The sequence below is a fragment of the Notamacropus eugenii genome, chromosome 1, assembly GCF_028372415.1.
Source record: "Notamacropus eugenii isolate mMacEug1 chromosome 1, mMacEug1.pri_v2, whole genome shotgun sequence".
In the NCBI taxonomy this organism is placed as follows: domain Eukaryota; kingdom Metazoa; phylum Chordata; class Mammalia; order Diprotodontia; family Macropodidae; genus Notamacropus; species Notamacropus eugenii.
In genome coordinates, this window is record NC_092872.1 from 276261427 (window position 1) to 276288433 (window position 27007).

Genomic DNA, 27007 nt, shown 5'->3' on the forward strand with positions numbered 1-27007 from the left:
TTATTCTATTCTCTCTATCCTTTCACCCCTCCCCTCCTCAAAAGTGTTTTTCTTCTGACTATGCCCTCCCCAAATCTGCTCTCACTTGTATTATCCTCCCTTCTTTTATTCCTTTTCCCTCCTAGTTTCCTATAGGCAAAATAGATTTCCTAAGTGAGTGTAGATGTTTTTCCCTCTTTGAGTCAAGTTTGATGAGAGTAAGTTCCACTCATTACTCCCCATGCCCCCTTCACTGTAAAAACTTTTTTTCTTTCTCTCTTTTATACGAGATAATTTATCTCACTCTACCTCTCTTTTTCTGTTTCTCCCAGTACATTCCTGTCACCCTTTAATTTTATTTTTAGACATCATCCCTCCGTATTCAACTCACACCTATGTTACCATGTATATGTGTGTGTGTGTGCCTTCTAACTGCCCTAATAATGAGAAAATTTTTCTGAGTTACACCCATATAGGAATGTAAACAGTTTAACCTTAAGTCCCTTGTGATTTCCCCTTCCTGTTTACCTTTTTATGCTTCTCTTGGTTCTTTATTTGAAAGTCAAATTTTCTATTCAGCTCTGTTTTTTTTCACATAAATTTATTTATTTTCAGATTTCAACATTCACTTTCACAAAATTTTGAATTTTAAATTTTCTCCCCGTTCCTCCCCTACCCCCAACCCAGAGCAACATGTATTCTGATTGCCCTTTCCTCTAATCTTCCCTCCCTTTTATCACCACCTCTGCTGTTATCCACTTGCCTTCTATTTTCCTGTAGGGTAAGATATATTTCTATACCCCATTGCTTCTATATATCTTATTTCTCAGTTGCATATAAAAACAACCTCTAATATTCATTTTTAAAGGTTGGAGCTTTAAAACTTCTCTCCCTTCCCCCTCCCCACCCACCCTCATTAAGAAGACAAGCAATTCAATAAAGGTTATACATGTGTGGTCATGCAAAACACCTCCATAATGTTGATGTTGTGAAAGACTAACTTTATTTGCCTCTATCCTGTCCTGCCCTCCATTTATTCAATTCTCTCTTTTGGCCTGTCCCTTTACCAAAGTGTTTGCTTCTAATTACCCTTTCAATCTGCCAACCCTTCTATTATCCCCCTCTATTATCCCCTTCCCCCCACTTTTCTGTAGGGTAAGATAAACTCACATAGTCAATTGAGTGTATATGTTATTGCCTCCTTAAGCCAAATCACTTATTCCCTTTTACCTTCCCCTTCTTCTCCTCCATTGTAAAAGCTTTTCCTTGCCTCATTTATGTGAGATGATTTACTACATTCTATCTCTCCCTTTCTCTTTCTTCTAATATATTCCTCTCAACCCTTAATTTTATTTTTTTTAGATATTATTCCTTCATATTTAGCTCACCTTATGCCCAGGTCTCATGAGTTACAAATATCATCTCTCCATGTAGGAATGTAAACAGTTCAACTTTAATAAATCCCTTATGATTTCTCTTTCATGCTTACCTTTTTTATGCTTCTCTTGATTCTCGTATTTGAAAGTCAAATTTTCTATTCAGCTCTGGTGTTTTCAACAAGAATAGTTGGAAGTCCTCTATTTCACTGAAGTTCCACTTTTTCCCCTGAAATACTGTACTGAGTTTTGTTGGGTAGGTGATTCTTGGTTTGAATCCTATCTCCTTTGGCCTCTGGAATATCATATCCCAAGCCTTCTGATCCCTTAGCGTAGAAGCTGCTAAGTCCTATGTAATCTTGATTGTATTTCCACAATACTTGAATTGTTTCTTTCTGAGTGTGTGTAATATTTTCTTCTTGACCTCAGAAACGTGTAATTAGGCTGCAATATTCCTGGGAATTTTCCTTGTGGGATTTCTTTCAGGAGGTGATCAGTGGTTTCTTTCCATTTCTATTTTACCCTATGGTTGTAGAATACCAGGGCAGTTTTCCTTGATAATTTCATTAAAGATGATGTCTAGGCTCTTTTTTTTTAATGTAGCTTTCAGGTAGTCCAATAATTTTTTTTAAATAATTTTTATGAATTATTTTTCAGTTTTCAACAATCCTTTCCATATGTTTTAAATATTCTCCCCTCCCTCCTTCCTTTTCTCCAGAGCACCGTGCAATCTTATATGGGTTCTACACATATATTTTTATTAAACACATTTTCACATTACTCATATTGCATAGAAGAATTAAAATGAATGAGAGAAACCATAAGAAAAAACAAAACAAAACAAAACATAACAAAGTAGAAAAGAGTATTTTTCATTCTGCATTCTGAATCTATAGTTCTTTCTTTGGATATGGATGGTATTTTGAATCAAGAGTCCTTCAGAAATATTTCAGGTCCTTGCATTGCTGTGAAGGGCTAAGTCTATCAGAAACAGTCTTCACACACCATGACTGTTACTGTATATAATGTTCTCCTGGTTCTCCTCATTTCACCCAGCATCAGTTCATATAAGTCTTTCCAGGTTTTTCTGAAGTCAGCCTTTTTGACTTTTCTTATACAACAATAATATTGTATTATATTCATATACCACAACTTGTTCCACTATTCCGTAATTGATGGGCATTTTCTCAATTTACACTTCTTGGCCAGCACAAAAAGAATTGCTATAAATATTTTTATATATGTTAATGCAATAATTTTTAAATTTTCTCTTCTCTATCCATTTTCTAGGTCAGTTGTTTTGCCAATGAGATACTTCACATTGTTTTCTCTTTTTTTCATTTTTTTGGTTTTGTTTTATAATTTTTTGATTTCTCCTAAAGTCATTGGTTTCCATTTGCTTCATTCTACTTGTAGAATTATTTTCTTCAGTGAACTTTTGAACTTCTTTTTTCCATATGTCTCATTCTGCTTTTAAAGGCATTTTTATCCTCATTGGCTTATTGGACTTTTTTTGCCTTTTGAGTTAGTATAGTTTTAAAAGTGTTATTTTCTTCAGCATTTTGGGGGGGTTTCCTTTAGCAAGCTGGTAACTAGTTTTTCATGATTTTTTGGTATCACTCTCATTTCTCTTACCAATTTTTCCACTACTTCTATTACCTGATTTTCACAATCCTTTTTGAGCTCTTCCATGATCTGAGATCAATTCATATTTTTCTTGGAGACTTTGGATATAGGAGCTTTGACTTTGTTGTCTCCTTCTGGCTGCATGTTTTGATATTCCTTGTTGCCAATGACCTAAGAAAATAACTCTTAGAAAGTGAGAATCTATAGTCCATTTCTTTTCCCCTGTTTGCTCATTTTCCCAGGCAATGGCTTGACTTTTGATCTTTGTTAAGTGGAGGGTGTCAGAAGCAACCTCTGCATCAGCAGTAGCTGCAGCTGCCTTGGGGCTGGGTTTGGGACTGGAACATGCTCCCCTCTCAGCCAGGTGAGAGACCCTGCCCACTGACTTTTGAAGCTGTCATTAATGCCTGTGAGTTGAAAAGTCTGGTATCCACAGCAGCTGCCAGCAGTTTAGTCCCCTAAAGCCTACTCCTGCTCAGTCCCTGCTGGCATAGCCCACTCCAAACTGCACTCCATTCTGAGCCTGGTGCAGTAGAACCTTCCTGTCAACCTTCTAGATTGTCTTGGGCTGAAAATTTTCTTTAGTCTGTCATTTTTTGGCTTTTGTTGCTCTAGAGTTTGTTTAGAATCATTTTTACATGTTTTTTGAGGGGGAGAGCTATAGCAGATCCCTACTTCTGCTCAGTGATCTTGGCTCTTCCCTCCAGCTCTAGTCTTTTCATCAAGGTTGTTTGAGAGTCCTCTATTTCTTCGAATATTAATTTTTCCCCCTTAAGGATTATTCTCAGTTTTGCGGAGTAGGTTATTGTGTTTGTCCTCCGTTGCCAAAGAAGACCATGACATCAGAGAAATAATGACATGACTCGCACTTGACTTTGTTTTGAGTGACTGAGGGCTATGCAGGTCACCAGCTTCACTTCTCCTCCAGAGCCATCTGAATCCAGTGACCAGATATTCATCAAGATGACTGGAGATGACCCAGGATGAGGCAATTGGGGTTAAGTGACTTGCTCAAGATCATATAGCTAGTGAGTGTCAAGTGTCTGAGGTGAGATTTGAACTCAGATCCTCCTGACTCCTGCACTGGTGCTCTATCCACTTCACCACCTAGCTGCCCTACCATATCCTAGGTAATATGATGCTCCAAGCCCTCCAACCCTTTAATGTAGAAGCTGTTAAATTTTGTATTCTCCTGGCTATAGCTCCTCAATACTTCATTTCTTTCTTTCAGGTTGCTTGCAATATATTCTTCTTGACTTGAGAGTCCTAGAATTTGGCTATAATATTCCTGGGAATTTTTTTCATTTGGGATCTTGTTCTGGAGGTGATTGATGGCTTCTTTCAATATCTATTTTACCCTCTGGATCTAGAATATCAGGGAAGTTTTGCTTCATAATGTCTTGAAAGATAATGTCTAAGCTCTTTTTTTATCATGACGTTTAGGTAGTTCAATAATTTTTGAGTTATCTCTCCTGGATCTATTTTCCCACATGAGGTTTTTTTTTTTTTTTTTCCGCATTGAAGTATTTCACATTATCTTCTTTTTTTCATTATTTCAGGGATTTTTTAAAATAATTTCTTTGATTTCTCATAAAGGCATTAGATTCCATTTACTCCTTACTAATTTTTATGGAATTATTTTCTGCACTGAGATTTTGTGCCTCTTTTTTCCATTTGGTCAGTTCTATTTTTTGAGGCATTCTTCTCCTCATTGACTTTGTAGACTTCTTTTGCCATTTGGTCTAGTCTTTTTCTCCAGGCTTTATTTTTTCAGTATTTTTGTGTTTCCTTTACCAAGCTATTGACTCATTTGTCATGATTTTCTTGCATCACTCTCATTTCTCTTCCAAATTTTTCCTCTGCCTCTCTAACTTGATTTTTAGAATCCATTTTGAGCATTTCCATGGCTTGAGACCATTCATATTTTTCTTGGAGGCTTTGGATGTAGGAACTTTGACTTTGTTATCTTTATCTGAATGTGTTTTTATCTTCCTTGTCACCATAGTAACTTTCCTATAGTCAGATTTTGTTTTTGTTGTTTGCTCATTTTCCCAACTTATAACTTGACTTTTAACTCTTTATTAAAGTAAGACTCAGCTTTCAGGATATAGGTGCACTCCAAGCATCATTGATTTTGTGCTACTGTTTTCAGAGATATTACTAGGATCCTGTCAGTTATCATTTCTTCCAAGGTGGTATGATTTTAGGAGAGGTGTTTACTACTCTCCTGCCCTGTGCTCTGGTCTGTGGGTGACCACAAACACTCTTTTCTGACGTGGAATTGTGAGGAGGGTCCTCTCTCTACTGTAGTCACTAGCTCCAGTGTGCTAGTGCCCCTCTTCACCCTGGAACTCGCACCCAGGACTGTGATCTTGCTCCAAGTGCAAACAAAGGAACAGAGTCCTGGCTCAGTGCTAGCAAAGGGAACCCTGTGATCTCCTTTTGAACCATTTACTCATCCCCTTACTATCTGTGGACTGAGGGGTCTAGAATCAGGTGCTCCAGATGCAAATTCAGTGTTCCTAAATCCTGCTCCTGATTTGCTGAGGCCAGGGTAGTACTGGCATGGGCTGTGCTGGACTCTGCTCCACCCTCATCCTGGTGCAACAGATGTTTCCTGCTGATCTTCTTATGCTAGAAAATTTTTTCACTCTCTCTTTTGTGGATTATGCCCCATTAGAATACGTTTAGAATCTTTATTTAAGGGTATTTGGAGGGGTTGTAGGGAGAGCTCAGGTGAGTCCCTGCTGTGTCTCCACCATCTTGGCTCTGCTTTTTCTATGTAACTCTCAAAGGCTATAAGTTACAGAGAAGGGGCCAGCACATACAGATATAGATTATTTCCTCCTTACAGACTCCCCTTTAATTAGGAAATCACAGCCCTGTTCCTAGATTCTATAGCTATTGAAATTCAGTATAGATTTCTGTATTTAGAGCCTGAATGGACCATAGAAGTGTATATGAGGAATCTGAGTCTAGAAAGGTTCAATGACATGCCCATAATCACAGAGCTAGAGTTGAGAGTTGAATCCATAGCTTTCTGAATCCAAGGTTCATGCTCTATTTCCTACATTGCACATATTCTCAGAACATTTTGTATTAAATGTAAATGTTATTAAGAGAAAAAAAAAAAACTTCCCACAACCTGAAAGTACCAGAAAGTTGGGAAAATTTCAAGACATATTCTGGTGAATGAATTCTTACTCAAAGAAAGGTTATTGGTACCAATTCTTTGTAAACTCTTTAAAATCCCATTATGTCAGGGAAAACTCTCTTGAGCTGATGTAGTCTGCTTTTCAAAAGAGAATAACAGTTGTTTTAAATCCAGGGATCCCAATTCTGATCTTTACCATGACCTTCACATCTCTTCTGTTCCCATAAAATTTTTAGAGACAGTGATTTTATTTGTCCTTCAAAAGATAAATCTGCGGGGAGGAGGAAACTCACTTCCCTAGTTAGCAGAATCCACTGGGAAAGCAGACGTTTCTTGAGTTTTCATCCTTTTCCCATCAGAGGCATGGTCATTTCTCTGTTCATTCATCCTACTAATTTAAGGATAGAAGATCAGTTTCATTTCTGAGAATCCCACAATGATGATGACATGTCAGTCTGTGACAGTCATAACCAGAAATATAAATGCTTTTGAATTTGTTCTTTTAAAAATGTCAGTGTATTCCTACAAAAGATATATTTTCTTTGAATTTTTCAATGAATTGTGATTTCATCATCTCTTTCTGAAGGCTACAATGTCTTTGTGCTTTTATGAGATGATGTGCTTGTATATGTGTCTGCTGCACCTATCGATTTCTTTCTTATCTCATCCCATCCAATTCCATTCCATGTGTGGTAGGAGCAACATTTTCTGGGCAAAGTTTCATTGACTTCCTTGGTTTCCTCCCCTACCTTGTTCCTTATGCACCTTCCTGGCCTGGGGCATAAAACTTCTCAGCTACATGTAGTTGATCAAATATTTCAGACTTAATTGAAATCACGTAAGTCTCAAATCCCTGACATACTGACCAGAGGAGTTTCCATATGGAGACAAGAAGTGCCATTATATTATTGCTGAATTAAGGCAAAATAAACCTCCTTTTTGTTTAAAGATTTGTCATTTTGTCCCAAGGTCTAACAGATTGAATCTGAGAGTTCAGAAATGAAGAGGAATCCAGAGTGATTCCTAGGTTGTGAGCCTGAGGGAATGAAAGATTGACGTTGCCCTCTATGAAGGTGGGGGGATGGTTTAGCATAAAAGATGACAAGTTCAGTTTTGGACATACTGAGTCTATTAGATGTCTGTTTCAACATGTGTGAGACAGTTGGAGATGTGAGTTTGGGTGTCAGCAAAGAAGTTAGGGCAGGATAGATAGATTTGAGAATTACTAACATAAGTGATGACAATTTCCCTTAACACAATGCCTGGCACATAGGAGATACTCAATAAATGTTTATTTTTGTTTGATAATTGAGGGCTGATAAGATCACTAAGTGAAATAATAAAGAAAGAGGAAAGAAGAGGATGCAGGATAGAACCCAGAGGAACAGGTGTCACTTGGTAATTTCCTATAGTTTCTCAATAGTAATTGACACATGATCTGAGTTTTGAATGAAGTCATAGATTTTAGGAGCCACAGGTAAGGGAGTATGGCTAGAATACAGAGTACATCGAGGGAGGTATAGTTTGAAATCAACCTTCACAGGTAGGTGAGACCCATATTGTGAAAGAATTTAACTACTAATTAAGGAATTATTATTTTATCTTAATATTATTAGGGAAGTATTGCTCTTCCTGAGCCAGGGATGGACATGGCCATCCTTGCACTGATTTTGAAAGTAGAGTGGAGAATGGATTGGAGAGAGAAGATCTAGAAGATTGAGTGATATTAAGAGACTGCTCTAAGAGTCTTGGTGAAAGAAAATGAGGACCTGCACTGGAATGCTGGCCTCATGACTAGAAAGTGCTGTAGAGGTAATATGGAATGCCACCATAACTTGGTTAACTTGCAGTTGTCAGGTTCATATTAGAAAGTTTTCCAGATTGTGATGGACAATTGGCACTTGTGTGCCATGATGAGGTATCAAAGTGGAGCTTTAATGGTTAAATGTACTATGTACAGGCATCCATCTAACATAACAAGAGATAAGGCCCTTTCCAGATTCTGTCTCATAAACTGTTGCTTATGGAAATTGTTTATATGATCTCATATTGAAGGCTTAGATTGACTCTAACGACCAGCTATGTTTCTGCTTAATAACAACTAGTGATTGACACATCTGCCAGAATGATAGAAAAATCTGGCCAGTGCCAGCCCACAATCCAAATTACACATATGTAACTTGGCATGCATTTCTTATTTACAAAAAAAAGGTTGATTTCTTTGAAATAAAACCCCCTAATAGTCTTGAATATAAAAGCTTGTTCCAAACTATACCTCAGAAAGTCAGAGGCAGTAGGAAGGAGATAAAAAATATTAAAAGTAAGAAAAAGACTTGAAAGGAAATAATTTAAATATTTGTGGATCACCACATTTATAGCTTGAAAGGACTTTAGAAATTTCCTATTTCATCTCCCTCAGATGACAGAGGAGGAAACTGATTCTATAAAGGGGAAATCAGTATATCTAGCACAGTAACTGGCACACAGTAGGTACTTATATGTTTTGGACAGCTAGTTGGCACAGCAGATAAAGTGTTGAGCAGGAAAACTCAGCTTCATGAGTTCAAATCTGGCCTTAGACACTTACTAATTTTGTGACCGTGGGCAAGTCACTTAACCGTGTTGGACTTGTTTCTTCATTTGTAAAATGCTAAAGAAGTAAATGGCAAACCCCTCCAATATCTTTTCCAAAAAGATCCCAAATGGGGTCATGGCATCAGACACAGCTGAAATAACTGAACAACACTATAAATGATTGCTGACCAATGTTGCTATTCACATGGTAGTAAATACAGAGCCAGAATTATGAATTCAAATCCAGATCTGGCTCAGTATTATTTTTTTCTTTCTATCCCAATGAAGGCAAAGGTTCTTGAAGAAAATGATGTTGCTGTTGCTTCCCCTTAGAGTACAAATGACAATCTTCAAACCATAGAAATACATCAAGGTGTGTCTCGGAATTATTAAGTTTTTTGCTCTAGACTGAGTTTGCATCAGATATAAGGAAGTACTTGGGCAGTGGTATAACATATGATAGGATATTGGACTGGAAGTCAGGAGGTTCCAGGTTCAGAACCTGCCTCCATTGCTTCATTTATTCATCAGTTTAGTTCTATAGGGTTATGTAGGCTCTGTTCTACACGCTCAAAATACAAAGAAAGGCAAACACAGTTACAAGTCATGTGACCATGGACAAATCACTTAGTTTCTCCATGCCTTGGTTTGCTCATCTGTAAAATAGCAATTGGATTTCATGGCCTCTAAAGTCACTTCCAGTACTAAATCTATGGTCCACTGACCTTCCAGATTGTAAAGAATATCAGATGTTGGAATGGGTTTCTGAGGCCACTTATGAAATCAAATTTTTGAATGATCTTAAAAATTATCTAGCCCAAGTAGGCCCAGGAGGTCTTATCTGAAGGCCAGGAAATAGATTTTCAGGGGATTCCCAGAGGGAGTTTTGGGCCTCAAGTAATAATTATTGGATTTGCTTGTTTTTTTCCTCACCCCTATGATGTATGACTTTCATTCTCTTACTAGAATATGGAGAAAGCTGCACCTTTTGCCTTACAATAATTTTCAAACAATATGCTTTGAGGAAAAATAATATTTGCTGAATAATGTAGGTGTGTATATAAATCCCTAAGTGGTTCAAAAAGTCCCCAGCTTTGGTGAAAGACCATGGAGTTTTAGAGAATATTCCTCATTTAAACAGATCCTTAGGCTTGTCATACTGATTGTCTTAAATGAGTGAATTCAATTTTTTGACATTGACGTTGGCATATATTCAAGTTTTTGTGATCATTTAGTAATTAAAAAAACAAATTATGTTTATACATGTAATTGACAAAAATACCAACCTGACTCATTAGGCAGGTAGAGAATCAAAGGACAGAAAGTAGTAGAAAGGATGATGGAATGGAAACAAAGCATCTGGATTCAAATCCATATTTGGTTCTATATTTACTTTGTGATTCAGATTTATTTACTTTTCTACTCTTGGCCTTAAGTTTCTGAGCCACAAAATTAAATTTAAGGCCAATTTCATTCAATAATCATTTATTAAGGACAGGGAGAGAAGTAAATACACTATAACAAATCTCAGCCCTGAATAAAGATGAGGAAGTGTATTCCCTCTTCTCCTTCTTCCCAAGGTGGGAAACTATGGGTGTGGAATGTGGCATATTTTTCCAGTGCTGTGACATAGGGTCACTGAGTTAGTTTCTTTGACTTATTTTCTCCCCTCCCCACCTTTCTCATGTGGAAGGTTCACTAGAATGAGGCAGGTGGTACATCTGGAAATGATTATGTAAAAAAGAAAAGGCATCAAAAAACTCTAAGGAAAAAGAGAGCATTAATTAGGACACTATGCTACACAAAGGATAAATTTATAAAAGTTGCTATCTTCTCCATCACAGAGCAAATTAGGAGAAATTCGTTAGGAGGGAATGATCTCTTCCAGTTCTAAATCTTTGCATCTTGTTTTGTATGACTAAAATTTCAAGTTCAGTTTAAGAAAGCAAAATACAAGTTTATAAATAGAAGTCTGAACAAATTTTATACAGTTTCTTAGCTTAAGCCAGCCACCAGTTTTCATTTGCTTAAATTCCTATAAAATGTAAGTAATTTTTCTGAAAAAAATATTCCACCAAGTGCTTTAATATATTTTTGTGTTGAATCCAGTCTTTCTGAAACCCCAGGAAATAGGAAACAGTCATCTAACAGTAATTCAAAATAACAAATTAGATGGCAGCCCTCAATTTTTCATCTTTTCAAAATCTTGATGTTTCAGTGATATTAACCTTCTAGCAAAAGCAAAGTGTTTCTTTCTTTTTTCATCTTTCTTCCCTCCCCTTTTTTCAAAGCTACATGTTCTGAGCAATGACCATCTGGAGTACAGTCCTTCTCTCTCACTATTTTCTCAGTTGTGCGTAAGCAAGGCTGACTTTTTTTCCCAAAAACTTTACTCCTGAAAATCTGGAATGAATGAAAATATTTAGTGAGTCTTTATTGCTGCTGATCACTGTGCTACATTTTGAGTGTACCAGTACTAAATGAAACATAAGCCTTCCTCCCAAAGAACTTACATTCTAATAGGAGAATGTACACATATGTATTAGTATTGTCTATGGAAAGCACAATGAATAGAGCCCTGAGCCTGAAGTCAAGAAAGATCAGAATTCAAATCCTGCCTCATACACTTACTACATGTATGATGCTGGGCAAATCACTTAATTTCTATCTGCCTCACTTTCCTCAGCCATAAAGGGGGGATAATACTGGCACCTACCTCCTAAGGTAAGTGTGAGAATTACTTGAAATAAATGTTTGCAAAATATTTTGCAAATCTTAAAATATTATAGAAACACCAGCTATCATCACTATCACTATCATCATCATCATCATCATCATCTTCATCTTCATCTTCATCTTCATCATCATCATTATGATTATTAAAAGTTTCAGAGGAGGTAAAGGGGCCGTACAGTTGACAAAGGTTGATAAAAACTTTCCATGAACAATGGAAGAGTTCATAGATCATTTTCCAGAGTGGGAAATGGAGAAGCATATGAGTTGCACTAGCAATGCTGCTTTCTAGGCTGTCCAGGAGGTGGCTGGCTGTGGGGAGATAAGTAATATGTGACCTTTAATTAAAGCATGACTGGGGCCCCCTGAAATTACAAAAACATTGACAAATGAAATAACACACATTGGAGAAATTCTAAGATATAATGCTACACTCAGAATCATGGCAGAATTTAGAGTGCATTCTATAGTGCAATTTCAAACCTTAAATGTCCTATACTTCATTCCCTGGGGATATAAGGTATGTTCAGGGAGGACCAGTACCTCTGGTGTGATGGCTGCCAAACCTTTTTCAGGGATGCTTTTCACCTTCAGTGTCCACCTGTTCCACCCAACTCTTGTCTGTGGCTTCAAGAAGCTGCGACATGCACAGCGGCCACACCCTGGTAAACTGTTTTGACAGATGGGTTTAACCAGGTTGAAGGTAGCCAAGGAGTCTCAAAACCACTGTTCAGTTAGAGGGGTATCTACCCCAAGTATATGAAGACTTCCCCTGGTAGAATGGTCAGATGAAAACCATTTGCTTCTATGGTCATGAAGGCAGCAGAAGTAGGTGCTGTGGAGCACTTAGAGCTTGGTTAGGCACTGATGACGTCAAGGTTATCCACTGTGTCTTGAATTATGATCAGTTATCTTGATTCTGTACTGCCACTGGACTATGATGACTCTGGAGAAGTGAGTGAGGCCAACAACTTCATGCAACTCTGCCTCACTTAAATCCAATCTATGCACAAATAAAAAGACATCATCCATACCATTTTACCATTATACCTATCTCCAAGTCCTGTGGCGACAGGCAAGTGATGAAGCAGCAGATGCAGAAACACTGGGAGCTGTAGTCACAATTCTGCACATAGGCAACCCAGGCCATGGAGTTGTTTTTCACTGGAAGCAGCAATGAGATTCAGAAGCCCCTGGGTATCTAAGCAGTCTTTTAAGGATAGCACTGCTCACCTCCTAGTGTGAGGAAGGGGCCAGCAAAAGTGCCCTAAAAGTTGTTTGCTTACCCAACCCTGTCCTGATTACCATGGCAGGTGGGGAATCCCACTCTGTAGTCAAAAATTCAACAAAGATTATTCCATTCACAATTGACTCATAGAATGAATACACAATTAGAGACAACACAAAGTCCAGTAGACCTGAAAGATGAACAGCTCTTGTTGCAAGAGAACTCAGCATATATCACATCCAAATAGCAACCCTGAGTGAAACAAGGCTAGTAAATGAAGGCCAGCTTACTGAAGCTGGAGTTGTGTGTATAGTTTTTTCTGGAGTGGCCACAGTGAAAAGGAGTGTTGTGAATCTGGTGTAGGTTTCACAATCAAAACTAATCTGAAGTTGAGGTGCAACATAATATGGATCAATTATCTGCTGCTTGTGCTAATTTTGACCTAACAGATAACACCAAGAAAACACAGGTGCTCTATCTGCCAGCACCACACCATATGTGTAACTATCAGTTACAGTAAATGAAGGAGTTTTGAATGCTGTGGATAAGTTCACTCACCTTGATAGTGTACTTTTCAGGGATGTACACATTGACAATGAGGTTGATACACACATTGCCAAAGCTAGCTCAGTGTTTGGGAGGCTCTGAAGGAAATTTTGAAAGAGAATAGGTATTGTTAAACTGACTACCAAACTGAAGGTCTACAGAGCTGTTGTGCTGACCTCATTGTTGTGTGCCTGTGAAACCTGTACAGTCTACCAGCACCATACCAGTAAATGGAATTGCTTCCATTTTAACTGTCTCAGGAAGATTGTGAAGATCATCTGTCAGGATAAGGTACCAGATACTGGGGTCCTTACGTGAACTAAAATGCCAAGCATTCACACTGTTTCAGAGAGCACAACTCTGATTGACTGGCCATGTTGTTTGAATGCAAAATGTGTGCTTGCCAAAAGGACTGTTTTATGGAAAACTTACACGGGACAAGCATTCATATGGTGGTCAGCAGAAATGATACAAGGACACTCTCAAGGTCTTACTTAAGAACTCTGGAATTGATTGTGTGTGATATGGAAGACACTGGCACAGGACCATTCAGCATGGTGTGCCCACATCAGAGAAGGTGCTATGCTCTATGAACATAACAGGATTGAAACAGATCAAAGGAAACACAGGATGCACAAATTTAAAGTATCCACTCCAAACGTTCACACAGACTATTTCTGCCAGACATGTGGTAGAGCGTTCCAAGTTCTTATTGGTCTGATCAATCACAGTCGGGCACGATGAAACTGACTCTAAAACAGTGATGTCATTTTGGTTCTCTTTGAAAACAAAGGACAACCAACCCATCAACTTCATTCCTTGATTTCTTAACCCACCTGGCTTCACATATTCAATCCTACTATGGCCAAGCCAACACGTGTATGTTCACACGTGTACCCACAGAGGTGTAGAAAGGGTTATAGATTCAAATCATTCAGTAAATAAACATTCATTAAGCACTTACTAAGTAGTAAGTGCTGAGAATACAAAGAAAAGCAAAAGAGTCCCTGATCTCAAAGACCTTACAATCTCATAGGAGATAAAACAAACAATTATGTACAAACAAATTTTATGCAAGATAAATAAGAAATAATAACAGAGAGAAAGTGTTAGAATTAAGAGAGATTGGAAAAGTTTCCTCTCAAAGGTATGGTTTTAACTGATACTTAAAGGAAACCAGAAAGCAGAGATGAGGAGGGAGAGCGATAGAATCCAGTGGAAGGGTGTGTCCAGACAAAGAACTCTCATAGTGTACAAGTGTTGGTAGTGGTGGTGTTTTTTAGTCCATGGATCCACACAGAAACAAGTCTCAGTTTCCTCTTCTATAAAATGGAAGAATTGAAGTGAATTCCTTCTGTAAGGAGCCCCATGGGTGCTCCTAATTGTCAGGAAGGTTTTCCATTGGTCCAAATCTTCTTTTTCAATTTTTTTTACACATTGTACAAGTTCTATCCTCAAATCCAAGTCTGTCACATCAAAACTCTCATTCCCATTTTAAACTAGATTTGTGATTTCATTCATGTAGAACTTGCTCTCACAATGCAAAATGGTACCTCCTCTACAACTTAAATTATATTATAGAGTTGTGTAAAGGATAGAAAAGTTCATTGTCTTACCCAGGGTAGCATAGCCAGGACATATCCAAACCTGGACTTGAAACCAGGCATCTTTCTTACTCTGCGGCTGATTCTCTACATCCTGCTACTTCCCCATTATAGTCATAAAATTCTTCCATGTTGTCTCCTCTAAATCTTCTCATGGCCAACCCTCATTAATTCTTTCAGATTCCTGCCAATAGGCTCTGATCTCCCTCCCACCACCCTGGTGGACCCCCTCCACCTAAGCCAAATTTAGCATCTCCCTTTATACAATATCATGGCCATTAGTGAACACAACATTCTAAATAGGGTGGGAGCAGCACAATGAATGTTGGGTCAGGAGGGTCTGTCATTCATTGCTTCTTATTTTATAGTCAAAATTGATTTGGGGTGTTTGGAGTCATTTCTGACACCCTGAAAGTAAGTTAAGGAGCAGTAAGAGTGTTTGTTCACACACACACACACACACACACACACACACACACACACACACACACACACACACACACACACACTTGCTTTCCTAAGCAGAGTACACTGGAAGCAGTATCTGAAAAAGGCAATTATTTTCCAAATAGAAAAAGGGAAAACCTTGGGCATTTTGGTGCTCTCCTCTATGCTGGAAGAATGTTTGCTCTTTGAGTAAAGGAAAAAGAAATTAGTTCTGTTTTCCTCCCTTGTATTCTTTCCTTGATTGGGTTTACTGTCAAATCAAGAAAATGGATGGAGAATGTGAGCTCCTTGAAGGCTGATATTATTTCATTTTGTTTCCCTAGCACAATTTCCTGCTTAATAAATTTTTGTTGAGTAGCTTGATGGCCTAGTGGATATAGTGTCTGGCCTGAAATCAGGTAAATATCTTCCTGAATTCAAATCCAGCCTCAAACACTTAATAGCTGCGTGACCCTGAGCAAGTCATTTTTTCCCTATTTGCCTCAGTTCGCTCATCGATAAAATCATTTGGAGAAGGAAAAGACAAACTATTCCCATATCTTTTCCAAGAAAATACCAAATAAAGTCATGAACACTCAGATGTGACTGAAATGACTGGGCAACAATACACTCAAAGCACCATCACACCTTTTAAAATGGGATATACAAATTTTTTCTTTTTTTTTCTTTTTTTTTAAAATTTATTTATTTAACTTTTAACATTCATTTTCACAAAATTTTGGGTTCCAAATTTCTCCCCATTTGTCCCCTCCCCCCACCCCAAAACACCGAGCATTCTAATTGCCTCTATCACCAATCTGCGCTCTCTTCTATCATTCCTCTCTTTCCTTCTCCCCATCTTCTCTTTTGTCCTATAGGGCCAGATAACTTTCTATACCCCATTAGCTGTATTTTTTATTTCATAGTAGCAAGAACAGAACTTGACAGTTGTTCCTAAAACTTTGAGTTCCAACTTCTCTTCATCCCTCCCTCCCCACCCATTCCCTTTGAAAGGCAAGCAATTCAATATAGGCCATATCTGTGTAGTTTTGCAAATGACTTCCATAATAGTCGTATTGTGTAAGACTAACTATATCTCCCTCCATCCTATCCTGCCCCCCATTGCTTCTATTCTTTCTTTTGATCCTGTCCCTCCCCATGAGTGTCGACCTCACATTGCTCCCTCCTCCCCATGCCCTCCCTTCCATCATCCCCCCCACCCTGCTTATCCCCTTATCCCCCACTTTCCTGTATTGTAAGATAGGTTTTCATACCAAAATGAGTGTGCATTTTATTCCTTCCTTTAGTGGAATGTGATGAGAGTAAACTTCATGTTTTTCTCTCACCTTCCCTCTTTTTCCCTCCACTAAAAAGTCTTTTGCTTACCTCTTTTATGAGAGATAATTTGCCCCATTCCATTTCTCCCTTTCTCCTCCCAATATATTTCTCACCACTTAATTTCATTTTTTTAAGATATGATCCCATCCTATTCAATTCACTCTGTGCTGTGTGTGTGTGTGTGTGTGTGTGAGTGTGTGTGTGCGTAATCTCACCAACTACCCAGACACTGAAAAGTTTCAAGAGTTACAAATATTGTCTTTCCATGTAGGAATGTAAACAGTTCAACTTTAGTAAGTCCCTTATGACTTCTCTTTGCTGTTCACCTTTTCATGGTTCTCTTCATTCTTGTGTTAGAAAGTCAAATTTTCTTTTCAGCTCTGGTCTTTTCATCAAGAAAATTTGAAAATCCTCTATTTCATTGAAAGACCATTTTTTCTCCTGAAGTATTATACTCAGTTTTGCTGGGTAGGTGATTCTTGGTTTTAGTCCTAGTTCCTTTGACTTCTGGAATATCCTATTCCATGCCCTTCAATCCCTTAATGTAGAGGCTGCTAGATCTTGTATTATCCTGATTGTATTTCCACAATACTTGAATTGTTTCTTTCTAGCTGCTTGCAATATTTTCTCTTTCACCTGGGAATTCTGGAATTTGGCCACAATGTTCCCAGGAGTTTCTCTTTTTGGATCTCTTTCATGCGGTGATTGGTGGGTTCCTTGAATATTTATTTTGCCCTCTGGTTCTGGAATCTCAGGGCAGTTTTCCTTGATAATTTCATGAAAGATGATATCTAGGCTCTTTTTTTGATCATGGCTTTCAGGCATTCCCATAATTTTTAAATTGTCTCTCCTGGATCTATGTTCCAGGTCAGTTGTTTTTCCAATGAGAGATTTCACATTATCTTCCATTTTTTCATTCTTTTGGTTTTGTTTTGTGATTTCTTGGTTTCTCATAAAGTCATTAGCCTCCATCTGTTCCATTCTAATTTTGAAAGAACTATTTTCTTCAGTGAGCTTTTGAACCTCCTTTTCCATTTGGCTAATTCTGCTTTTTCAAGCATTCTTCTCCTCATTGGCTTTTTGAACCTCTTTTGCCAATTGAGTTAGCCTATTTTTAAAGGTCTTATTTTCTTCAGCATTTAGATTCCAATTTAGACTGGCCTTCTGCCCAGTTTATTTTGACTTAGGTTTTATTACATTTTAAACAGGGGCAAAGTACATCAAAGAAGCATCTTGTTCACATTTAAAGGAACACAAACTTTGTAAATGTGTGAGATTTTCAATATTTTCTGTTTTCATATTGTAAATGGTAATTTAATTGCATGTAATTCTATTTCAGGGGTTGCCAGCAAGTCATGTGCGGTATCGAGTGGAGGACAAACAATATCCTTACCCAGCAAGCATATTTGACATAGAAGAATATTCAGGACGTGTTATCACTCGAGTAAATCTTAATGAAGAACCCAGCACAATATTTAAGGTAGATTCAAATCTACTTGTGGATTTGTCAGTGTTCTTGGATTTGTTTTTCTTCTTGCATGTCAAGTTCTTTTTTTAAGATTTTGTAAATGATATCAGGATTTTTTTTAAATTCTGTTGAAGATATTTTGAATACTTGATTATTAATCAATAAAAAATTATTAAGCACTTACTTTATACTGGGCACTGTGACAAGTGCTAGGGATACAAAAGGAGGCAAAAAAAGTCTTTGCCTTCCTTCCTTACAACCTATTTGACCTGGTTTTCTTCTAAGACATTTTAGAATATGGTACACAACATATACCTGATTTGTACCTGTCTAGCAAGATAGTATATTGTAAATATAGTAATGATTCTTCAACCATAATTAAACCAATTCATTTTAAATGTTTAAAGTAATATTTTCCCCCAAGTAAGCTCAGTAAGTGCTGTGGCTTTATAATTTGGAGCTATTTTTAGTTAGTCTCTATCTAATTTCACATTTTCTTATCCATATTTTCATATGTATGCATCAGTAGTTATTTGTCTGCTTAAAATATGTAGATATCCCCAAATATATCATGGCTTTAGGTGAAGTTTGGGATGTTTTTAAGTATTTCTTTTACTAAGTCAGAGGTTGAGACTCTAGAGTGACCTTCTAGATAAAGGCAGAGTTCTTTCATTTGTCACATGGTGTTTCCCCCAAGCTATATCTATTCTGAGAGTCATGAATAGAGAAGAGTATCAAGGGATTTACCTCATGATATTGACCTTGAAGAGGTGGAAAAAACTGGACACATGTATTCTTCAGCAGTCCTGGTTACTACCTAGGAGCTTAGCAGATAATTAGAAAGTATAATTAATCAAAATAGCAAGCTACTGAATTGAAGGCACTATTAATAACACCAAAATGTAAGCATTTATCATAACTTTATTCCTCCTACCAAAGCAAATTGTCTCAATTCCCACAAGAAGCTTCATGGTCTAATGAAATGGAGTAACCTTGGAGTCAGGAATAACTGAGTTCCACTATATCTCTAATTCATACTAGCAAAGTTATATGACCTCCAGCAGGAGTCTACACTGCTCAGTGTTCCAAGCAATTCTCTAAGAATACATTTTTGGTGATTTGGCCATCTGATATGTATTAGGGACCATGCAAGTATATAACATTGATGAAAACACCAGATTAGAATATACACATACACACACATACGCACAGACACACACACACACATATATGCATGCATACTTATGTACATATATACATGCAGTTTATATATATGTATGTATATATATGTATGTATACATATATATACATACATATATATAACCATAATCACATTATGAATTAAAAAGTAGATTTAAGGATACATTTTGTACTTTTTATCTTACACACCAAAATTGCTCATTATAGTTCTGTCTATTCTAGAAACAAAATGCTATTTTTTAAAATAAATTGATGTCTCTAAGATGACATGGTTTGATAATGATGTGAGCATGAGGAATAAGCAGTTGACCAACTACATGTTCCATCATCATGCCCATGATATCAGAAGAGTTTGAATGAGATCACTCTCCCCCACTTCAGGCCCTGTAGGTGGATCCCCCATGGGAAAGCAGGAAAGAACCTAGTCAAGAGCTGAACAGCATTTGTAGGCATGGAGGGGTTAGGATCAGCGTCATTAAAGAGAATATTCCCATTGATAACATCACAAATCCTTTGGAGTATTAGACTCATTTTGGATGTGAGATAAGTTTTATTTAAATATTTTTTGGATTATTTTTTTCTTCTTATCAAAAATGAGAAAGGCCCATCAAGGAGAGAATCCTACCAACAATATTTAATAGTATCTCAATATCACCTAAGTGACAGAAGTTCGAGGGTTTCCTTTTGTTTTCATCACGTTCACTATTTCAATAGTTCTCTGTACATTTTACTTACTGTTCATTTATCCGTTTGTTTACAATGGCAGAATCTGCATTGAATCTGTAAACGTTTCCTAACATTATCCTCTAGAGTGAGGTGATATGTTCATTAGTCTAAAGCAACCACTCAATTCTGGTATAGGGGTGAGGGGGAGGAGATTATTTAATGTAAAAGAATTCAGTTAAAATAGAAGTTGATTTTTAAAAAAATTTTAATTCATTATATAGCCATAATGAAAAAGCATCTTCTGTTCCAAACCAAATATAGGACTCATATTCATGATACCAAAGCTCTTTTACTTTGATTCTATTTATTTAACATCATTTTTCCCCCTAGCTGGAGGTTGTTGCTTTTGATGATGGAGAACCTGTGATGTCTGGAAGTGCCACAGTGAAAATCCTTGTCTTGCATCCTGGAGAAATCCCACGCTTCACACAAGAGGAATATAGGTATTGGCTTAATCATCATACAGGGGCAGGGTGGGAACTGAAAATACTATTTGCTGACTGCCATTTGGGAGTTAGTCAACAAACATTCATTAAGTGCCTACTATATACCAGGCACTGTCCTGAGCTCTGAGGATATAAAGAAAGGGGAGAAAAGCCAATTCCTGCTTTCAAGGAGCTCTCAGTCTAGTGGGGTAACATATACAAACAAGCAGCTGTGTTCAAAGGAGGTACATACAGGATAAATTGGGAATGGCCTCAGAGGGAAGACACTGAAATTAAGGAGGACTGGAAAAGACTTTTTGAAGTAGGTGGGACATTTCCTGAACCTTTCATAAAGCCAGGAAAGTTAAGAAGCAGAGATGAGAAGGGGAAGACTTTTAGGCATGGGGGATATCAGGAAAAATGCCCAAAGTTAGGAAACAAAGTCTTACGATCCAGAAAGAGCAGAAGACCAGTGTCACTGGTTTGTAGAGATGTAGCAACAAACAGACATCTGTGTGTGTGTGTGTGTGTGTGTGTGTGTGTGTGTGTGTGTACGTAGCCAGGTCATACAACAAATTGTTAAGTTGGGTTCAAAATTTAAACTAGCGAAACACAGGATGATTTGAGCTTGGAAAATATGAGCCTCCTTTAATGTCTCCCAAATACAGTCACCCATGCTTATGTAATCCTATAGTGATGAGTCACAAAAAACTACATTCTCCAAAAAGTTAAAAAAAAATCACACAAAGAATAATGGAAAGCAGACTAGATGGTAGGAAAAGACTCAAATAGCAGGCGTCCCAAAAATCTCGGTGCAATTTTAAGCTTTAATAGCTTAATTTCAAAGAACCAGAATGTAATATTCCATCAAGAAATATATTTACAAAAATAATAAAATAATAACAATAGTTAGCATTTCTATAGTGCTTTTAGGTTTGCAGCACATTTTACACATAATAGCTAAGTTGATTCTAACAGCAGCACTATAAAATAAGACCTAATAACATCCTCATTTTTCAGATGAGGAAACTGAGGTGATAAATTAAGTGCCTTAATCTATTAAATATAGTATTTAAAAAACTAATAAATATCTGAAGCAGGACTCAGGTCTTCCTAACTCATTGTCCAGCATTCTAGCCAAGATAGGGTGCTATGGCAAGAAGGAGGCGAGCCAGAAACTCTACTAATATTCTTGTGATGTTGTGAGTGAGGAAGCACCCAACTATTGGGTGAACCTCCTGTGTCAAATTTAGAATAATACATGGACCAGAATCACACAGGAGGAAAGGGGCAGGAGGGGGCTCTGATTCCCTAAACTACAGAAGAATATTGTACCAAATTGACAACTTGAATACATTTTCTCCCTCTGAAACACCTCATTTGATGAAACTTGAATGAACAAGGTATTGCAATATATGAATGTGTAGGTAGATGATAGATAGATAGATAGATAGATAGATAGATAGATAGATAGATAGATAGATAGATAGATACAGAGATGGATGGATGGATGGATGGATGATATATAGATAGATGTGTTGGTAGATAGATATACACATGTATACACATTATTTATTTGTGTGCACATATATATATATGATAAAATTATGAAAGTATTTTATTAATATGCTTCATTTCAAAGCAAAATAGGGATAACTAGGTATCATTGTATGTAGTGTTAGAATTCTAGTAAGGAAGATCTGGTTGTGACTCCTACCCAGATATTTACTAGGTATGTGGCCCTAGGGAATTCACTTAACCTCTCTCTGCCTCAATTTCTTGACGTATTAAGTTAGGATAATAATGGCACTAACATCCCAGAGTTTCTGTGAGGGGGGGAACAATGACATAACATATACAAAGTTCTTTGCAAACCTTAAAACATTCTCCAAATACTAGCTGTTGTTATACACGAAGTGACGCAAAGCTATCTAGGAGTAAAAGCTGTACCTACAGAAGCTTTTCGTCATTTCCAAATGCAATCAATTATTGTAAATTATACATAAAATAATAATCTCAGAGTAAACGTTCTTTAGAGAAGATAGAACATTAAAAAGCACTTTGCAATCATTTTTAAAAGATATTCCAAAGTGGGAGAGATTGCCAAAGAGTGCAAAGTATTCCAGACAGAATTACTACCTCAGAAAAGGTGGCCGAGAAATCAGGGGCTCCTACTAATCCTGCTTTCTCATGCCTAGCCAATCATTATGAGAACAGCCATCCAGTGAGTCCTTGAGGAAAACTTGGAAAGGAAATGGAAGGGTGTTTTCTCCAGCTGTCTTTAACTAACAGTAGCTTATCCCACTGTAGCAATCATATGATGATGACAAAAAAACCACATTTGATTCAGTAGAGCAAACTGCAGCCTTAAATACTCTGCTCTATCTAACAAGCCTTTATTTCAAGGTTAATATCATATAATATTCCATGATACATGAGAACATGTTCATAATTTGATTCAATTAACAGATTATCCATTTAGGATCAATTTTAAGTGAGGTATAAGATAGGCAAGCAGAAGTTCCCCAAAGCTTTTTGCCAATGTTATGAATTATTTCTGGCACAAATTTAAAAGTCCAAGGGATTCACTCTTTTAAGGAGAAGATTCCTCAGTTATCTCTGTTTGCAGGTGACACTAGAATGGCTACATCAAGCCATTGGATTCTGCAGAGCATTTTTTATTAATTCCAAGGTCATTCAAATGAGATTGGTCTTGCCCTCCAAAGAGGAAAAGCAGAGGTGACACAGAACATACATTGGCAATGTCATGAGTCCTATGCTGAGGTTCTCCTCCATTAGAATATAAGTTCCTCTAGGGCAAGTATTGTTTCACATTTGCATTTGTTTCCTCAGTTCTTGGCTCTATGATAGTCACGTAGTAAGTGCTTAATAAATACTTGTGGATTGATTGATAACATGCAGTTAAATTGGCAATTCATCCAGTTAAGATGCTGTTGGCACTTATGTATGACATGATATATATGAACATATTAAAGCCAAGAGACCTCATTCAATGTGATAGAAACAATAAAGAAATTCTTTAGTGCTGACATCCCTAATAATGACCCCTACACATGCTTCACGCTCACTGAAGATGAGAGGTATTTTTTCTTTGATTTTATTTTTCTTTAACCTTTTCCCTATTATATTATTTATCTAATAAGGAAATATTTGAATATTAAAAAGTTTAATTCCAACAAGGCTTGGTCAAATCTCTCTAAGTTGAACCAATGGAGAGGAGCCATGGTTTAAGATCATAGGAGCATAGATTCTGGTCCAGACAGTTCCAAAGAAGCCAAGGAGTCCAGCCCCCTCTTTTTATAGATTGAGAAAGTTCTGTCATTCAATCATCTTCTGCCCCATTAGTGTAGAAGGTAAAAGAAAAGAAAGTCCCAGAGCCCCACCTCAAGTAGATCTCTCTGACCTTCTAGACCATCTCTAGAACAACTCTTGTTGAAAAAATAAGTAACAAACAAAAACCAAAAACAAGTCTGAAACCTTGTATTCTCTACCATACAAGTGTGGCACACTTGTGGACAAATAAGGGTTGAGACTGGAATGTGTTAGTACTTGTAAGAGGCTAAGATGAGCTTGTAATAGTTGAAATTTGATACTTTGTCAGCATATTACTATTCCTTCTTTGTCTGAGGTTTTCATCCCCTCCCCAACCTACTACAAGTTGACTCCTTCCATCCCAGAAAGTTTTGTATTGATTTTGTGTGTATGCATACAAACACACAAATATCCATGCACACACATATATTTACATGCATATACATACACACATGTGTGTATGTGTATATGTGTATAGGTGGGTTTGTACAAGTTGTCTACCCTGAAAGAATATAAAGTCGTTCAGGACAGGAACTGTTTTCTTAGCTGTCTTTGGTACCTGCCATGGATTAGATATTTAACATGTCTGTTGATTGATGAAATGGTCATTCACTCTCCAACAAACATTTATTGAGTATCAACTCTTTGGAATACTTTCCTAGGAACTAAGAAGGTATAATGTGTTGTATTTTGACAAGATGTGGTCTCTTTTCTGGTGGAGATTTTGGTCTACTGGGAGATAGAAGACACAGATAACTCTAATATACAAGGCTATCCGATAACTGCATGGCGATGTTTAAATAAAAGTGCTCTATAAGTACTGAATGGGGGAAGGAGGGGAGGCCATTACTGACTTGAGGGAACAGGTGAGTATAAGGAAAAGGACTGGTATTTGAGTGGGATTATGTAGTCTAGAAACCTTTCAGCGAGAAGAGATCAGGCACAATCAAAGTATAGGAGACAGCACTAACAGAGGCACAAGATTTGGAGAATGCTGGGTGTCTAGTGGACTTGAAGTGGTAGACTTAGAATAGTCCTCTTTGAATGAAGTATAGTCAGCAAAGGTAGGGAGGGGGCAGAGCTCAGAATATGTTTAGAGGCAAATTGAGAGTCTCTTGCTTAATGTGCATGAGCTTCCTAAAGAGGAGAAACTCTTCCTTTGGAAACTCCCTATACCCAAACTACACCAAAACTCCCTACACCCTATATCCATTTAGGATTCAGTCACATCACCTAGGAAACTATCTGGAGATTATAGGGATTAAATGATTTATCTTGAGATAACTTATGTAGAGAACTTTGCAAACCTTAAAAGGAAAACATGAAAGCTCATTATTATTACTGGTAAATGAGAGAGGTTGGATTTGAAACTAGATCTTCTTGAGACTAGAAAATGGCCTGCATCCCTTTTGGGCGTGGTCTTAGAAGTAAATCAGATAGAATATGTTTATTAATCACTTATTATCAGTTAATCACTTGTAATCAGTGAATCAATTGACATTTATTAATGGATAGATAGATAGATGTAGATAGATATACATGTGGTGTTATATTGGTATCCATATATGTAAATGTGTATATAAACAAAGATATATTTGAGTTTTAAGAACACTGAAGATGCAGAGATAATGATAAAACTTCGCAGCTGATTTTGTGATTTGCAGAAATGACTCCAATTAATGTAATATACATTTTTGCCATTTTGCCCACATTGTTTCTCCCATACAAGGTAAGCTCCTTGAGTGCAGACAATGATTTAATTAACTCTTTGTGTTCCCAAGGCAGGCATACTACCAGGTAACCAGTGGATGATTTAAAAACATTTGTTGCTTGTTGTTTGCTTACTTGTTTATTTGAACAAATTACTAACAGTGCCTCGATCCCACTAGGATCTAAAGAAGTATTTGTCAAATGAAGTTGAGCTCATACTGTTCAAAGAATATCTGCCTTAGCAGATCTTAATATGTGAAATTATATTTTGCTCATTTTGGTCAGCGTAATTGATCGAGGACAATTTACAAGGAGTTGACCAGGAGGGTTTCCCAGTATGTGTGATGGCAGCTTTTCAGTGGGTGATGAAGCTCTAAGAGTCTCTTTTAGTTGTACCTGGTTTTCCCAAAAGGGCATGGTTATTGCACTGATTATTTACTTCATGAGTAAGTCTTCTTGAATATACATGCTGCTCATTAATGAAATTGGTGTAGCCAATGAGAGAATTGGGAAAATTCCTATCTCCAGTAAAAAACCAAGGGGAGGCATAAATTTTATCATATGTTGAGTCTTCCAGTGGGCACTGCAAGGGCTGAGGGGAGAACTATGCTCCTAAGACTCGCTTGGCCCTATCCCATATGGGTCTGGGAGACATTATAAAACTTGACTGTGGCCATTCAGTGTAACTGGGTAGGGAAATAAATCAAAAAGGTTAAAAGAGAACTCTAGGTGAGCCATGAAACTTAAGGAGTATGCCCTAACTGGGTCGAAGGCATGACCACTTAAGCCTTGTCAAAGCAGAACTGAAGATCTAGGTCTCATCTAGTATTTCAGCCTTCTCTTTCTGTATTTTCCTTGCACAATCTCATTTAACAGGTCTTAGCCTTCCACTTGGACCATAATAAGTGATTAACAAATGTATTCTTCCTGATTTACTTCTAAGACTAGCCCTAAAATGAATGCAGGCCATTTTCTAGTGAATTTTAATAAAAATAGTTCTGACTTTGTCATCTTGAAATCTTGGTCTATACCTCGTGTCTGAGTACCAAATGATTTCTCTGAGACTTAATTCCTTTTGTAAAATGGGTATACTCACACTTGGGCCATCTGTTTCCCAAAACTGTTGTGATAAAAGTGATTTGTAAAGCTTAAAACTTTTTAGAAATGCGAGTTATTACTGTTGCTATCATTAAGAGGACAGATATGAGATAATATGAATGGACCTTCAGGAGGCTATCTTTCTAATACTCAAATGGATATGTGAGATTGTTATTCAGAAGTTCCCTCCAATGATGCAATTCATGTCCCAATCAAACCTGTCCAGTTTGTGTGGGTCCTATCCGAGCTCTCCTGTGAGTTTGCTACAAGGGAATCTATTGATTATGTTATGTTCTCATTACTTAGGAGAGATAGCAGGGAAGCACATGGGCCACCACTCGCTTCTGCCTCTTCTCCAGATGATCAGTTTGTCTTCTTCTCTGCCCATACATTGTTATATGATATCCTTTATTATAATACTCCTTCATCAAACACTAACCTGACCTTTATTTTTAATGGGTTT

The 27007-nt window shown here is 37.3% G+C and overlaps 1 protein-coding gene across 2 annotated transcripts in view; it reads left to right on the forward strand.

Moving 5' to 3' along the window:
* Positions 1 to 27007, forward strand: part of PCDH15 (protocadherin related 15) — a 2324555-nt gene that overhangs the window by 2120089 nt on the left and 177459 nt on the right. For both annotated transcript variants that reach the window (XM_072628920.1, XM_072628919.1), the window contains 2 exons: positions 17924 to 18064; positions 20309 to 20421. In XM_072628920.1, coding sequence (XP_072485021.1) covers positions 17924 to 18064; positions 20309 to 20421 — 254 coding nt within the window. The remainder of the gene's footprint in view (positions 1 to 17923; positions 18065 to 20308; positions 20422 to 27007) is intronic.